Consider the following 15,000-nt stretch of genomic DNA (forward strand, 5'->3'; position numbering starts at 1 on the left):
GAGAGAGAGAGAGAGAGAGAGAAGGTGAGGGTGTTATTTACAGTGATTTTGCTGGGTTGAGAGAGACAGAGAGAGAGAGAGAGAGAGAGAAGGTGAGGGTGTTATTTACAGTGATTTTGCTGGTTGAGAGAGAGAGAGAGAGAGAGAGAGAGAGAGAAGGTGAGGGTGTTATTTACAGTGATTTTGCTGGTTGAGAGAGAGAGAGAGAGAGAAGGTGAGGGTGTTATTTACAGTGATTTTGCTGGTTGAGAGAGAGAGAGAGAGAGAGAGAGAGAGAGAGAGAAGGTGAGGGTGTTATTTACAGTGATTTTGCTGGTTGAGAGAGAGAGAGAGAGAGAGAGAGAGAGAGAGAGAAGGTGAGGGTGTTATTTACAGTGATTTTGCTGGTTGAGAGAGAGAGAGAGAGAGAGAGAGAGAGAGAGAGAGAAGGTGAGGGTGTTATTTACAGTGATTTTGCTGGTTGAGAGAGAGAGAGAGAGAGAGAGAGAGTGAGAGAGAGAGAGAGAGAGAGAGAGAGAAGGTGAGGGTGTTATTTACAGTGATTTTGCTGGTTGAGAGAGAGAGAGAGACAGAGAGAGAGAGAGAAGGTGAGGGTGTTATTTACAGTGATTTTGCTGGTTGAGAGAGAGAGAGAGAGAGAGAGAGAAGGTGAGGGTGTTATTTACAGTGATTTTGCTGGGTTGAGAGAGAGAGAGAAAGAGAGAGAGAAGGTGAGGGTGTTATTTACAGTGATTTTGCTGGGTTGAGAGAGAGAGAGAGAGAGAGAGAGAGAGAGAGAGAGAAGGTGAGGGTGTTATTTACAGTGATTTTGCTGGTTGAGAGAGAGAGAGAGAGAGAGAGAGAAGGTGAGGGTGTTATTTACAGTGATTTTGCTGGTTGAGAGAGAGAGAGAGAGAGAGAGAGAGAGAGAGAGAAGGTGAGGGTGTTATTTACAGTGATTTTGCTGGTTGAGAGAGAGAGAGAGAGAGAGTGAGAGAGAGAGAGAGAGAGAGAGAGAAAGAGAGAGAGAAGGTGAGGGTGTTATTTACAGTGATTTTGCTGGTTGAGAGAGAGAGAGAGAGAGAGAAGGTGAGGGTGTTATTTACAGTGATTTTGCTGGGTTGAGAGAGACAGAGAGAGAGAGAGAGAGAAGGTGAGGGTGTTATTTACAGTGATTTTGCTGGGTTGAGAGAGACAGAGAGAGAGAGAGAGAGAGAGAGAGAGAGAGAGAGAGAAGGTGAGGGTGTTATTTACAGTGATTTTGCTGGTTGAGAGAGAGAGAGAGAGAGAGAGAGAAGGTGAGGGTGTTATTTACAGTGATTTTGCTGGTTGAGAGAGAGAGAGAGAGAGAGAGAGAGAGAGAGAAGGTGAGGGTGTTATTTACAGTGATTTTGCTGGTTGAGAGAGAGAGAGAGAGAGAGAGAGAGAGAGAGAGAGAGAAGGTGAGGGTGTTATTTACAGTGATTTTGCTGGTTGAGAGAGAGAGAGAGAGAGAGAGAGAGAGAGAGAGAGAGAGAAGGTGAGGGTGTTATTTACAGTGATTTTGCTGGTTGAGAGAGAGAGAGAGAGAGAGAGAGAGAGAGAGAGAGAGAGAGAGAGAGAGAAGGTGAGGGTGTTATTTACAGTGATTTTGCTGATTGAGAGAGAGAGACAGAGAGAGAGAGAGAAGGTGAGGGTGTTATTTACAGTGATTTTGCTGGTTGAGAGAGAGAGAGAGACAGAGAGAGAGAGAGAGTGAGAGAGAGAGAGAGAGAGAGAGAGAGAGAGAAGGTGAGGGTGCTATTTACAGTGATTTTGCTGGTTGTGGACCCGATGTTGATGATGTCCAGCCCCATGCGTAGTCTCTTCTGTTTCTCACAGTAGGCTTTCCACGTCTCCTCATTAAAGCCATAGTTAAAGTAGTCAGAGAGGTCCGCACCTTTACACAGACGCAACAAAAACAGGCAAAAACAAACATCCACAGGCCTTTGTGAGAAAATCTCTCTGTAACTTCATTCTGCTGCATGTTTTCATAGTGAGCCAGGCTGACTTCTAAAACCGACTCTTTACAAAAATCAAGTGAAAACCACCATCTTTCTGCATTCCCTGCACTCCGATAAAAAGCCCAGGACACTGAATACACTGAGTCCCATAAACAAAGAAATGATCTCATACCAGGTTTTCTCCAGGGTTTCTCCTCAAAAGATTCCATATCCACCTCCAACACAGGCACTCCATTAATGTTACCAGGGGCATCCAAATCAACCCCCTTCACCTTGGTTCCTACTGAACACACAGATGAACAGAGACAAATAGCCTTGTTTGCAAAAACACTGTAAAACCTTCAGCACATGATTTCAAATTCTACCTGTACTGTACTTTGTATAACAGATCTAATGTATCTTGCATATGAAATGATATCCCAGGGCAGGATGGTTATTAATTACGATATAAGGTAGCCTTGCGTGAGGACAGACTCCTCCGACTGTGGCTTTGCAGACAGGCCTTCTCACCTGCTCCATATGGTCTGCTCCCGGCACTCTTAATGTTCAGGTTAACAGGGGCTGCCCCGTAGGCACTACAAGACAAAACAAAACGACCGTTTTTGTGAGAGTACAGTCTGGGACAAAGAGAACAGCTCCAGTCTGTTAGTGAGACTCACGTGTACTGAGGAGCCCCTGTCTTAATGTCGCCGATGGTGACGCGAACATCATCGTCGTCATCATCACTATCACTCTCGCTGTCTTCATCATCCCCTGGCGTGTCCTGCATAAGAAAACAGTTACCGAAAAATGTCACTGAAAGGCTGTGAACACTAAACCAATGTCCAAATGCTTCTCACACTAGTGTGGCCCTCCAGTTCAGCTTAGAAAACAGAAACTTTAAAAACGATGCTTCTCTCAGACCTGTTCACTCATAAGCCAGTGGTTCATCTCTTACCTGACCGGTCACTTAATCAGTCAGAGTGATTCATCTCGTACCTGACTGGTCACTAATCAGTCAGAGTGACTCATCTCGTACCTGACTGGTCACTAATCAGTCAGAGTGACTCATCTCTTACCTGACTGGTCACTAATCAGTCAGAGTGACTCATCTCTTACCTGACTGGTCACTAATCAGTCAGAGTGACTCATCTCTTACCTGACTGGTCACTAATCAGTCAGAGTGACTCATCTCTTACCTGACTGGTCACTAATCAGTCAGAGTGACTCATCTCTTACCTGACTGGTCACTAATCAGTCAGAGTGACTCATCTCTTACCTGACTGGTCACTAATCAGTCAGAGTGACTCATCTCTTACCTGACTGGTCACTAATCAGTCAGAGTGACTCATCTCTTACCTGACTGGTCACTAATCAGTCAGAGTGACTCATCTCTTACCTGACTGGTCACTAATCAGTCAGAGTGACTCATCTCTTACCTGACTGGTCACTAATCAGTCAGAGTGACTCATCTCGTACCTGACTGGTCACTAATCAGTCAGAGTGACTCATCTCTTACCTGACTGGTCACTAATCAGTCAGAGTGACTCATCTCTTACCTGACTGGTCACTAATCAGTCAGAGTGACTCATCTCTTACCTGACTGGTCACTAATCAGTCAGAGTGACTCATCTCTTACCTGACTGGTCACTAATCAGTCAGAGTGACTCATCTCTTACCTGACTGGTCACTAATCAGTCAGAGTGACTCATCTCTTACCTGACTGGTCACTAATCAGTCAGAGTGACTCATCTCTTGCCTGACTGGTCACTAATCAGTCAGAGTGACTCATCTCTTACCTGACTGGTCACTAATCAGTCAGAGTGACTCATCTCTTACCTGACTGGTCACTAATCAGTCAGAGTGACTCATCTCTTACCTGACTGGTCACTAATCAGTCAGAGTGACTCATCTCTTACCTGACTGGTCACTAATCAGTCAGAGTGACTCATCTCTTACCTGACTGGTCACTCCGTTGCCGGTGGTCTCCTCTGGGACTGGTAGAGAAGGCAGGGCACTGCACAGAAACATTTCACTTTAATCAATAACCTTCAGACCAACTACAACGTTTTCCGTAATAAGAGTCATAGAACTACAATACTTAATTAAAGGAACATTCAGGCAAAAATCCAACAGCCGCATCATTGCTGCACCAGTATAAAATGGACCTGTCTGCTTTTCACAGCGCGGCCATGTCACAGTCCAGGGTGAGCAGTGGGAGAAGCCCAAACTGATGGAGCATCTTCCAGTTAAAAGCTATGAATACTTAAGCCAGCAGTGAAGCAGGATAGTGCTCTGTTTTCTCAGGAACAAAAAAATTATTCAAGAAATCCTTATTTCAGCATTATAACAGTACTTAACTTGTAATCTCAAAGTGTTTGAATAGACACTTGTTTAATGATATGTTTAAGCATGTGTCAGGCAGAAATACCAGAGGGGACCTTTTGGAATTCGTATGATTGGCCAGTCCAGTTGGGGTGAGATTTTTTGTGATTGGCCGGTCCAGTTGGGGTGAGATTTTGCCTTAAGGTTAGAATTTGCTCACCTGATAGCGGCAGTTAACTTTGCTTCCTCCTCTTCATTGTCTTTATTTTCACTTTCATCTGCATTGACAGAATAATTGAAAGGCCCAGGGTGAATATAAATTGTAGTAATTCAAGTTAAAGACCACATCAATGTCAACAGCCTACATTCCACACCGTGGGGCACAGGCATGCCCGGGTGGACTTTGGTAAGCGTTCACAAGTTGTTAAGTGCTGAGGAGAAATAAGGCCACGTTGAGGAGCACTGTCGCGGACTTTTGCCACTGCTTTTCCATGTCTCGACGACAAGTTGCTGAATAAAGTAAGGAGTCGCGATAATGTGCTGTCGTTTCATAAAATACACAACATATGAACTCTACTGAGGCAATACTGTTGGTTAACAAGCAGCGCTGCCCTCCCCTGCAACATAACCTTGGGCTGCTGAGATACCTGATGCGTGTTCCTCCCCCAAATGAATGCTGTTGACTCACAAGCGAGAACGACAAGAGCAATACAAAGCCCAATGCAGGCACGGAGGTCTTTAAATAAAAATACTGACAACGGATCACAGATTGTAAGGTGACCTAAACAGTGCAGTATAAATTGGTCATGAATAGAGAGTGAACTGTTAAATTATTAAGAAAAACACTTAACAACCAAAACCCTAGAGCAACAACAGAGAGCGGCCCTCGCATATATGCCATTATGTGTGACTACTAGCGCAAATATGCACACAGAGAAAACAATCTTACACAGGCATATAATAAACTTGAACGAATGAGTGAAACCGTTCGTTTTAAAAATTGGTGAAGCATACGGTAAGTGCTTGCACTAACCCCCATAAAGCCATTCTTCTTCCTCGTCTCCCGCAGTAGCATCAGTCGCGGCTGCTTTGTCCGTCTCTTCTGCAGACATTTTAGCGGGAGCACAAAAGTGCGTCACAGAACAATAACACGTTTTTCAGCTTGGCCCGCTTAAGTTTGAAATGGCCTAGGTATCACTGCGAGAAAATCAAGAAATACGCAGAAAGATATTTTAACACGGATTGTAGCGAGAGACGGGAACCGTTCCCACTCCACACTTCCTCGGATCAATAGGAAGTTGGCATTTCGCTGACCTCGTGCAATGACTTCCGGATCAGTGCGATCATAATAAAAGTCTTTAAATATATACTGTGCCGTGTGCGACGAAGACAATGAAATCTGGATCACTCTCTCTCTCTCTCTCTCTCTCTCTCTCTCATTAAGACTTAGAATGAGATCAGCTCACATTAAATGAACATCAGAATGGTTCGCAAACACTCTCCTTCACCGTTTTATGTACGGTGTAATGATGCTAATGTTATCTATTTATTGATAAGGAAATCTTAGCATCATTGGGGCTATAATATTAAATATTTAAATATTTAATATTAAAGCAAACCAAATCTTGCAATCAGTCGAACACTTTCCAAAGATTACTGTGATACGTATTGACAGACAAAAGGTAAAATTACACTACTTTGATCCATAACTGTCTTGGATTTATTAATGGAGGGAGACAGGCGGCAGTTGTTTTCAGTAAGAGCTGCCAGGGAACGTCTCCAGTAAAATTACACATTTCTTTTGTGATAGGATATTAAGGCTACAATATCTAATAACAGGAACACTATACTGCTAAAAAATGATGATGATGATGATGATGATGATGATGATGATGATAATAATAATAATAATAGAAAGAACAAATCAAATTAACAGACAGATCTTCACTATCAAGGCAAAATCTCTTACTTAAAAACTAGCCAAGGCAGTGTTCTGTACAGTAAACAGTTTTTTATACTTTCATTTGTAAGTGTAAAAAGATTGATACATTTTCTAATGCCAACATAATTCTTTCTAAGGTAACAGGGAACTCTACAAACGTAACAGGATTGTGTGTGTGTGTGTGTGTGTGTGTGTGTGTGTGTGTGTGTGTGTGTTAGCAGGCAAGTCTCTCACACCCAGAATGAATTTGAAAAGAAAATGGCATCACTGATGAATCTGAAGCTGGTTCGTCCCTGGTCACTGAATCCAGCTTCTCAGGGAGATTTACAGTCCCAGAAAAACTGTCCCTGGCCCCTTCCAGGTCGAGGACTAACTTACTAAATTACTAACTTCACTTACTAAATTGATTAAAACATCCAACATGAAGACTGATGGCACCAGTTTACCAGTCAGGTTACCAGTTAATCTGCTTCAAACAAAAATGACAGAAAACTATAGCGAATAGGTGCACTGGCTGTGGTTGCCCCTCAGAGAAATCATAGCCCCACTCTTTCATATCATATTATATTTATACCCCGCGCAGTTACATCACAGCGAGATCACAGCCTCATAGTTATATCAGAGTGGGACCACAGTGAAATCACAGACGTATTTATATACCGGCCAAAACAAAAGTCGCTGTTTGGGTTTTGTCAAAACAATGCCATGGCGAATGTACGCCGTAATCAAAGCTACAGAGTGTGTGACTTTTTTTTTGGCCAGGCATTGTATCACAGTGAAATCACAGTGAAATCACAGTGTCATCGTTATATAGCAGTGAGATCACAGTGAAATCATAGTCTCATAGTTATATCACAGTGAAATAACACCTTCATCCTTATATCACAGTGAAATCACAGCCTAATAGCTATATCACAGTGAGATCACAGTGAAACCACAGCCTAATAGCTATATCACAGTGAGATCACAGTGAAACCACAGCCTAATAGCTATATCACAGTGAGATCATAGATGTGGAGGTACTGCAGTGTCTGGGCGGTCCATAAGCCCCTCTCCTCAAGTGAGGGTATTGTACAGAAAATTTGAAAGTTGTACACAGTTTTGTGCTAGTGATCACCAGGTTTTGATCCAAATAACTGGTTGCCTGATACTATTCTTAGTTTGTGAGGTTAGACACTTTTATTTGGAAGCAGTTCAAATTTTTGTTTAAATCCATTACAATGAAAGCATTATTTAAACTTCCCTCTAAAACTTCCTATGACTAGTATATTGTCAAGCCATGCAGATGCTGTACAGTTTAGCTTTGTTTTATCACAGAGGGTCTTGGTTTGGTCTGTTGACATAATCCTAAAGCTACCCTGGCTCCCTGTACAGCCTAATGTCTTTGACAGATGACAGCAGTCTGGGAATGTGTATGGGTTAGCATGGTGTGTGTTTCACACCGCTACTATGTTATGTCAGACACACAACATTGACACATGCAGACATACATTACCAAATTGCAACATGTTCTCAGTTAAAAACAAAACAAAACAAACAAATAAAAAAACCCACACACATATGGGTCCAACAACATGTGAAATTAATTTATACAAAAGAACCCATAACAGTATGGTGGAAGTATTTGTCAGTTGAAAAGGCAAAAATAACAGTTCCTTCAAATCCAGGTGCCCAGGCACAAATTAGAAGAATATCACTGGAGTGTGCAGCTGGCTTCAGATCTACAAAAATAATTGTAAATTAAAGTATTGCCAGGTTCAGCCCCTAACACCACCATCACACTTGTCATATTTATTGTCTCAGAGGTTGACATATGAGCTTTGAGTACTGTTAATAATGAGAATAAGTGCACCCATAATTATTTGTTAAATCTGAGGACTCAGCCCATCTTATCTCAACTGACCCACACTGAAACGACATTGTCGCGTGTGTCATTTAAATATTTGAGTTCCATTAAATGTCTCAATTCTGTAACAGTCCTGAACTTATTCGTGAGGTTCTTTATGCTGAAAATGTGTTTTCATTTATGTATGATTTTTCTAACCGGAGGACTGGTTATGTTTCTTCCCATATTTAATTCACGGCTCAGGAGCAACTGAAATCTCTCAGCGTGAATAAGTAAGACGAGTTACTTGTGTGGAACCCACAAGGATTCGTCCTGAATATGAACAGGAAACAAAGAAAGCGACTTATGTCATCCGTACACAGAACGAAGCTGGAAATCGTTGCATCGAACAAAGCACCACAAGAACCCCCTTGAAACGCCTTTTTAACACTTGTAATCTCATAGCCGCCGTCTCTGACGATTTTGTTTTGTATAGGCTGATAATCGCCAGTTTTAGACACGTTTCGTCGCTTCTACTTTGTACCTCTCCAAGTAAAGGTGTCACTCTCGTTTGTTCAGCCTGGGCGCAGAGTGCGACGACCTTCTCATACTTGCAATACAACTAGTAGGCTACTGCATATGAGTGCTCCATATGTCTAAGCATCCGACTCATCTTTGTGCATTCTGTACCCATACCACTAACAGTGAGGGACACAGGAAGGTTATCTTCGTGTTTTCTTCTTGAAGGAAGGACTGAGACCAACCAATTATTTATGAAGGTCGACTTACGTTAGAGCGCTCGGGCGAAAGAGCAGGGCTAATGGGCGTTTTTTGGAAAGCATTCACAACACCCCTGGTGCCTGTACCTTAAGTGGCCCCGTGCAGAAAGAGTTACCGATTTGGTATTATTTCAGCACTTGACATGGTACATTCAATACGATCTACTGTAAATAATGCGAAATAACACATAACATCGCTGTTACACGATACCCGTACAGATGTGTGAGTTATATTACTCAGTGAATTCCTAGTGAGAATAAGTGTGGAGTGAAACATATGATAGACTATAAAGAGCTGAGATTTTGTGAAAGTTCACTCGTCTCCGCACTCCTCCACATTGCACAGCGGCTCGGTTAGACTTTCTCTAAGAGGCTCGTGTGGTCCTTCTGGTTGACTGTTAGTTTCTTCGTCCACTTCGTCCACCTCGGCGGGAATGCTGGTATAGGCAACCCCAATCAGTGTGTTGACAGAACTGTCCTGGTTATTGGAGGCGTGCTCATTTCTGTGAATTCCAACAGGTCGGATTACGCAGATCCCGCTGCAACCCAGAAGACGAGCGAACGCGTCCCTAAAGTCAACGTTGCATGCGTAGATGATAGGATTAAGAGAGGAGTTGCACCATCCGAGCCATACGAACACATCGAAAGTCGTCTCGCTGACGCAGACCGGTCTGTTAGAGCCAGGTCTCTGGCAGAATGGGACAGCACAATTCAGAACGAAGAAGGGAAGCCAACAGCACACAAACACTCCTATAATTACGGCCAGCGTTTTCAGGAGTTTGGTCTCTTTTCTGATGGGCGCACTCAGCTCCCTGTGAAGGTGGCACTCGAACGCACCCACCCGGCAGTTCTCCGCGTGTTCAGCAGCGCGCTCCAGTGATGATATTTTTCTAATTTGCGCCTGGGCTATGCGATAGATGCGCGTGTAGGTTACCAGCATGATAGCCACAGGGATGTAGAAGCTGATCAGGGACGACGATATGGCATATGCTCGGCTGAGACTCGAGTCGCAGTTCTCCATTGTGCTTGAATTTCTGTACACAAGTGCCCCCAAATCCTCACGATGCCAGTTCAGCTGTATAGGAATAAATGAAATAACCACGGACACGGTCCACGTCATGCTGACCATCACGAATGCCACTTTTTTGTTCATTTTCCTCTCGTAAGTGAAGGGACTCGAGATAGCCCAGTAACGGTCCACGCTGATGACGCATAGATTCAGTATGGAGGTCGTAGAGCACATGATGTCAAAAGCCACCCAGATGTCACAGAAAGTGCCGAATGGCCAGTGACCTGCTACTTCGGTCACTGCTTTCCATGGCATTACCAAAGCGGCCACCAAAAGGTCCGATAGAGCAAGTGAAACAATGAAAATGTTGGTGACTTTTGCTCTCAAATGCCGGTAACACAGAACGGCGGCACACACCGTAAAGTTTCCAAGCAAAGTCCACAATATGAGTAAAAACAGAAGGCACCCTGACAAGACGCGAGCTGGGGACCAGTCCCGGTCACTCACAGAGTCTGTCACAGATAGGTTGGTCTTGAACATGGTTAGTTTGAAGGCTATTGTAATGACTGTCCAAAAATGACCAAAAATCATAGCATACTTCGGATGTCACGTTCACATGGAAAATAGCTACAGCCTTAAAAAATGACTAATACTAATGCCCTTAAACTGCTTCCCCCTCTTTCGATACTTGCAACTGTCGGCATGGCTCTCCAAGTCCTGTTCGGGACAAGTGAACTCAGAAATAGAAGGTCTGAACACTCAACTGCGTTCGACCTCGCGTGTGTTGTCAGGCTGTGGCTGCAGCTAATTCAGAAACCACGTGCACCAGGTGGAAATCCTTACTGGAATAGAACGCACAGTTTCTGCGTTTCCCCTGAAAACCCTCGTATGACCGCACGCTTCAAACAAATCCGCATTTATTTTTGGCTTGGTGCTGCCCATAGTGCTGAAATCTTCATTGTTAAATATCTCTGCTGTCCTTTTTCGTCTGCCTGTTCAAAATGTATTTGGTGTTCTTCAACACTCACTTAACACTTTCTGCCCAAATCTGACTCTCTCTCTCCAAGCATCAAACGTCCATTCCCCTGTCTTTGTCCTCCCTTCTGTTCATATGCTTCAAATTTTCACCTGTCTCTCATCACCCACCAAATGGAGGTACTGTCAAGTCAACATTTTGCTGAATAGTTGAATAGTTTGAGCTCAAATTTGCTCTGATGAATAAATAATTTCAATTAAAATTTAATTAAGTTGATTCCTTACTGCTAGAGGAAGCTCAGACCTACTGTGCCTCCTCTAGTCATACAGAATCAACTAAGTGGTGCTACACAGAGACTTGTTTATCTTACACATGGTTAAGATGTATGTATATCAAACTGAAAACCTACTGTGTTCCTCTTTTTTTCTGTGAATTTTACAGCACTTTCAGTAATTACTGTGTAAAAACGACATATTTTTCTTGTGTGCTTTTTTTTTAACAAGTTGGATATAAGACAGTTAGAAACATACATTCAACCCTCCATGCATTCTCCCAGTTCTCTCCACAGGTTCTCTTTCACTGCTTTGTACTTTCTCTCAATACTCACTCATTCAACATCACACCACCTCACCCTCACTCATTCAACATCACACCACCTCACCCTCACTCATTCAACATCACACCACCTCACCCTCACTCATTCAACATCACACCACCTCACCCTCACTCACTCAGCATCACACCACCTCACTCTCACTCACTCAACATCACACCACCTCACTCTCACTCACTCAACATCACACCACCTCACCCTCACTCACTCACTCACTCACCCACTCACTCACTCACTCACTCACTCACTCACTCAGCATCACACCACCTCACCCTCACTCACTCAACATCACACCACCTCACCCCCACTCACTCACTCACTCACTCACTCACTCACTCACTCAACATCACACCACCTCACCCTCACTCACTCACTCAACATCACACCACCTCACCCTCACTCACACATTCAACATCACACCACCTCACCCTCACTCACACATTCAACATCACACCACCTCACCCTCACTCACTCACTCAACATCACACCACCTCACCCTCACTCACACATTCAACATCACACCACCTCACCCTCACTCACACACTCACTCAGCATCACACCACCTCACCCTCACTCACACATTCAACATCACACCAACTCACCCTCACTCACACATTCAACATCACACCACCTCACCCTCACTCACTCACTCAACATCACACCACCTCACCCTCACTCACACATTCAACATCACACCACCTCACCCTCACTCACACATTCAACATCACACCACCTCACCCTCACTCACTCACTCAACATCACACCACCTCACCCTCACTCACACATTCAACATCACACCACCTCACCCTCACTCACACACTCACTCAGCATCACATCACCTCACCCTCACTCACTCATTCAACATCACACCACCTCACCCTCACTCACACACCACCTGTTGTGCTGAGGGTAATTTTAGGTTGTTGATGATAAGTGGCTAGGTTACTGAGAAAATAAGAGTAGTTTTTAGTTGGTTCTCTAGTGTTGGGTGGTTAGGGTACTGATGGTGGTGTGAAGTGAGTTGGGGCAGCACTGGGAGAATGAATACAATGGGTAGGACTGACAGTGAAGGAAGCTTCATTACTCAGGGCTCAATGCTTAACTAATTAGCTCATTAACTGATTCTACATATTAATTAAATGTGTCCGAGCAGGGGCTGATGTAGAATAGAGAAATATTGTACTATACTGAATAGGGAAACTGTTTAACTCTAGCTCTTCCTTACTCACCACAATCTCACAGTGTCATTAGGGGTTAGACTCATACTGAAACATTGCTAATTCACAGGTAGGACAACAGGAATTATATGTAAATCAGCATTCAGCTCCCTGGTGTTTAACACACTTCATTATTATTTATTTGTCATTATTTTTACACTTTGTTTCACAACAGCAATGTGAGTTTTATTTTACCAGAAGTAAACTCAACAGTGGATAGCAGTGAATTCCACACATCAGCATTAAAACGTTTTTTCTTAAACACTAAAAATACAATATAAAATCAAAAATCACACGGGTTTCAGGGGAAAAGGACAGTAAGGAAGCTCTAAATGACAGGAAGTTGCATGTCTCATCTTCCCTAAAATCTACTTACACACATGAACTGGGCTGCTGGGATACTGGAATGTGTGGAACGTTGACCGCGCAGCAGAGCAGACTGCGCGACGGTCAGAAACGTGACATATAAACACTGTGCTTCTAACAGTAATTGCAGATGCTGGTATTTAGCAAAGTGTGATCAATCTAGGGTAACAAATGTCTGTTAGTTAACATACAATTAAACTTTCATATCAGTGGGAAAACAAGTTAGAGTGTACAACATATCCAACAGTGTCAAAAGCACACCACTGTAATAACTACCCAGGAGTGAATAACATCAGCATCTACAAATGAGTGCACATAATCATCATGTTCTCCGGACAGTCAGACTGATACTGCAGGAATAATGCATAATCATCACGTTCTCCAGACAGTCAGACTGATACTGCAGGAACAATGACATTCTAAAATAGACCACATGATAAGATTCCCCTGAGGACAGCTTTTGAATCAGTAAGACTAAGTCTGTGCAAGTTTCATCCAAGATTAACTCTCAGAGGCACTCCGTTCACTCACTGCTTCTAATGTTACTGTAAGTCTGTTCAGTTCTGGAGCTGTCCACAAGGGGGAGCACTGTTTAATGAGCAGACCAGCAACAGGACAGAAGAAACAGGGCCAAGGCAGTTATGCTGCTCAGTGAGAGTATGAGATCTTGTTTCTAGATTCACACATGCAGTGTTTCAACCTACAGTGTGTTCTGAATGAGCACATACACTTATTCTGGATTATTTAGAATGGTTAATGCAACTGCCTCTTTTGAAGTGTGGAGCACCAGCAAACTGGTTTAAATAGACAATGTGCAAAGACTATCTCACGCCGACCAATAAAAAATAAATAAATAAAACATTTAGTTCTATATTCTATTGAGGAACAGACATATCAGGATTTTTTAACTGTTTCCAACGAAAGAGTTACACAAAAGTTTAACAGTTGTGCGGATACTGGTTAGATTGTGGCAACACATGAATGAAATACTGGGAATATATAGACTACACACACAAACACACACGCGCACACACACACACACACACACACACACACACACACACACACACACACACACACGCATACACAAACACAAACATAGGAGCTCAGCCTAGGCTGGTAATATTGGAGCGTCCACCAGGGGGTGCTACAATACGGTGTCCTGAGCGCCGCGGAACATTGTCATCAATTTGTGCCCCTGATGAAGAATGAGAGGATGTAGTCAGCACAGTGAGCAATAGAACTCGCACATTTAAAATCAGTGATCACAGTGAGCAATAGAACTCGCACATTTAAAATCAGTGATCACAGTGAGCAATAGAACTCGCACATTTAAAATCAGTGATCACAGTGAGCAATAGAACTCGCACATTTAAAATCAGTGATCACAGTGAGCAATAGAACTCGCACATTTAAAATCAGTGATCACAGTGAGCAATACAACTCGCACATTTAAAATCAGTGATCACAGTGAGCAATACAACTCGCACATTTAAAATCAGTGATCACAGTGAGCAATACAACTCGCACATTTAAAATCAGTGATCACAGTGAGCAATAGAACTCGCACATTTAAAATCAGTGATCACAGTGAGCAAAACAACTCGCACATTTAAAATCAGTGATCACAGTGAGCAATAGAACTCGCACATTTAAAATCAGTGATCACAGTGAGGCACTCAGTGTATTCTACGGCTGCTCCACTGTTTTCTGTGCTGGCAGCCCTATACAGTATAGCTGAGTTAAACACTATGAAATACATGTTTACTTTATTGTAATGCTGAGAATGAAGGAATTACATTTACATTTTCCCATTGTCATTAAAAGTTATATGTATATCTCTGATAACTGGTGTCATGAGCTCAGCCTTTTGTCTGGGCTGATAAACTGTACCTGATAGGCTGAAGTTGGACTGGTGGAGGTTTCTGATTGGTGGAGGCTGGTGAGAGGTGGGCGAAGTTTTGGCAGAAGGGGCAGGGGTGATGTATTTTGGAGTGGCTGGGACATC

General features: G+C 43.1%; 3 protein-coding genes across 6 annotated transcripts in view; all 3 read right to left on the reverse strand.

The window, feature by feature from the left end:
- Positions 1-5,528, reverse strand: part of fip1l1b (FIP1 like 1b (S. cerevisiae)) — a 14,936-nt gene extending 9,408 nt beyond the window's left edge. For both annotated transcript variants that reach the window (XM_030787950.1, XM_030787949.1), the window contains exons 1-7: positions 5,299-5,528; positions 4,486-4,543; positions 3,900-3,957; positions 2,621-2,724; positions 2,472-2,536; positions 2,134-2,244; positions 1,767-1,897 (exon numbers count right to left, since the gene is read on the reverse strand). In XM_030787950.1, coding sequence (XP_030643810.1) covers positions 1,767-1,897; positions 2,134-2,244; positions 2,472-2,536; positions 2,621-2,724; positions 3,900-3,957; positions 4,486-4,543; positions 5,299-5,377 — 606 coding nt within the window. In that variant the 5' untranslated portion in view covers positions 5,378-5,528. The remainder of the gene's footprint in view (positions 1-1,766; positions 1,898-2,133; positions 2,245-2,471; positions 2,537-2,620; positions 2,725-3,899; positions 3,958-4,485; positions 4,544-5,298) is intronic.
- A 3,596-nt stretch (positions 5,529-9,124) lies between these two features.
- LOC115823865 (D(1) dopamine receptor) lies at positions 9,125-10,360 on the reverse strand. Its single transcript, XM_030787888.1, has one exon. The coding sequence runs from the start codon at positions 10,358-10,360 to the stop codon at positions 9,125-9,127; it is 1,236 nt and encodes a 411-aa protein (XP_030643748.1).
- Positions 10,361-14,098: 3,738 nt separating this feature from the next.
- The window catches only part of crmp1 (collapsin response mediator protein 1), an 11,358-nt gene continuing 10,456 nt past the window's right edge, over positions 14,099-15,000 (reverse strand). For all 3 annotated transcript variants that reach the window (XM_030787941.1, XM_030787942.1, XM_030787943.1), the window contains 2 exons: positions 14,886-15,000; positions 14,099-14,190 (listed from right to left, as the gene is read on the reverse strand). The exon at positions 14,886-15,000 is cut by the window's right edge and continues 51 nt beyond it. In XM_030787941.1, the coding sequence (XP_030643801.1) occupies positions 14,099-14,190; positions 14,886-15,000 (207 nt within the window). The remainder of the gene's footprint in view (positions 14,191-14,885) is intronic.

The sequence above is a fragment of the Chanos chanos genome, chromosome 11 (genome assembly GCF_902362185.1).
Source record: "Chanos chanos chromosome 11, fChaCha1.1, whole genome shotgun sequence".
Taxonomy (NCBI): Eukaryota; Metazoa; Chordata; class Actinopteri; order Gonorynchiformes; family Chanidae; genus Chanos; species Chanos chanos.

What these genes read in the sequence shown, in the direction of transcription:
- LOC115823865 (XM_030787888.1), bottom strand. Translation starts at nt 10,360, where the DNA reads ATGTTCAAGACCAACCTATCTGTGACAGACTCTGTGAGTGACCGGGAC.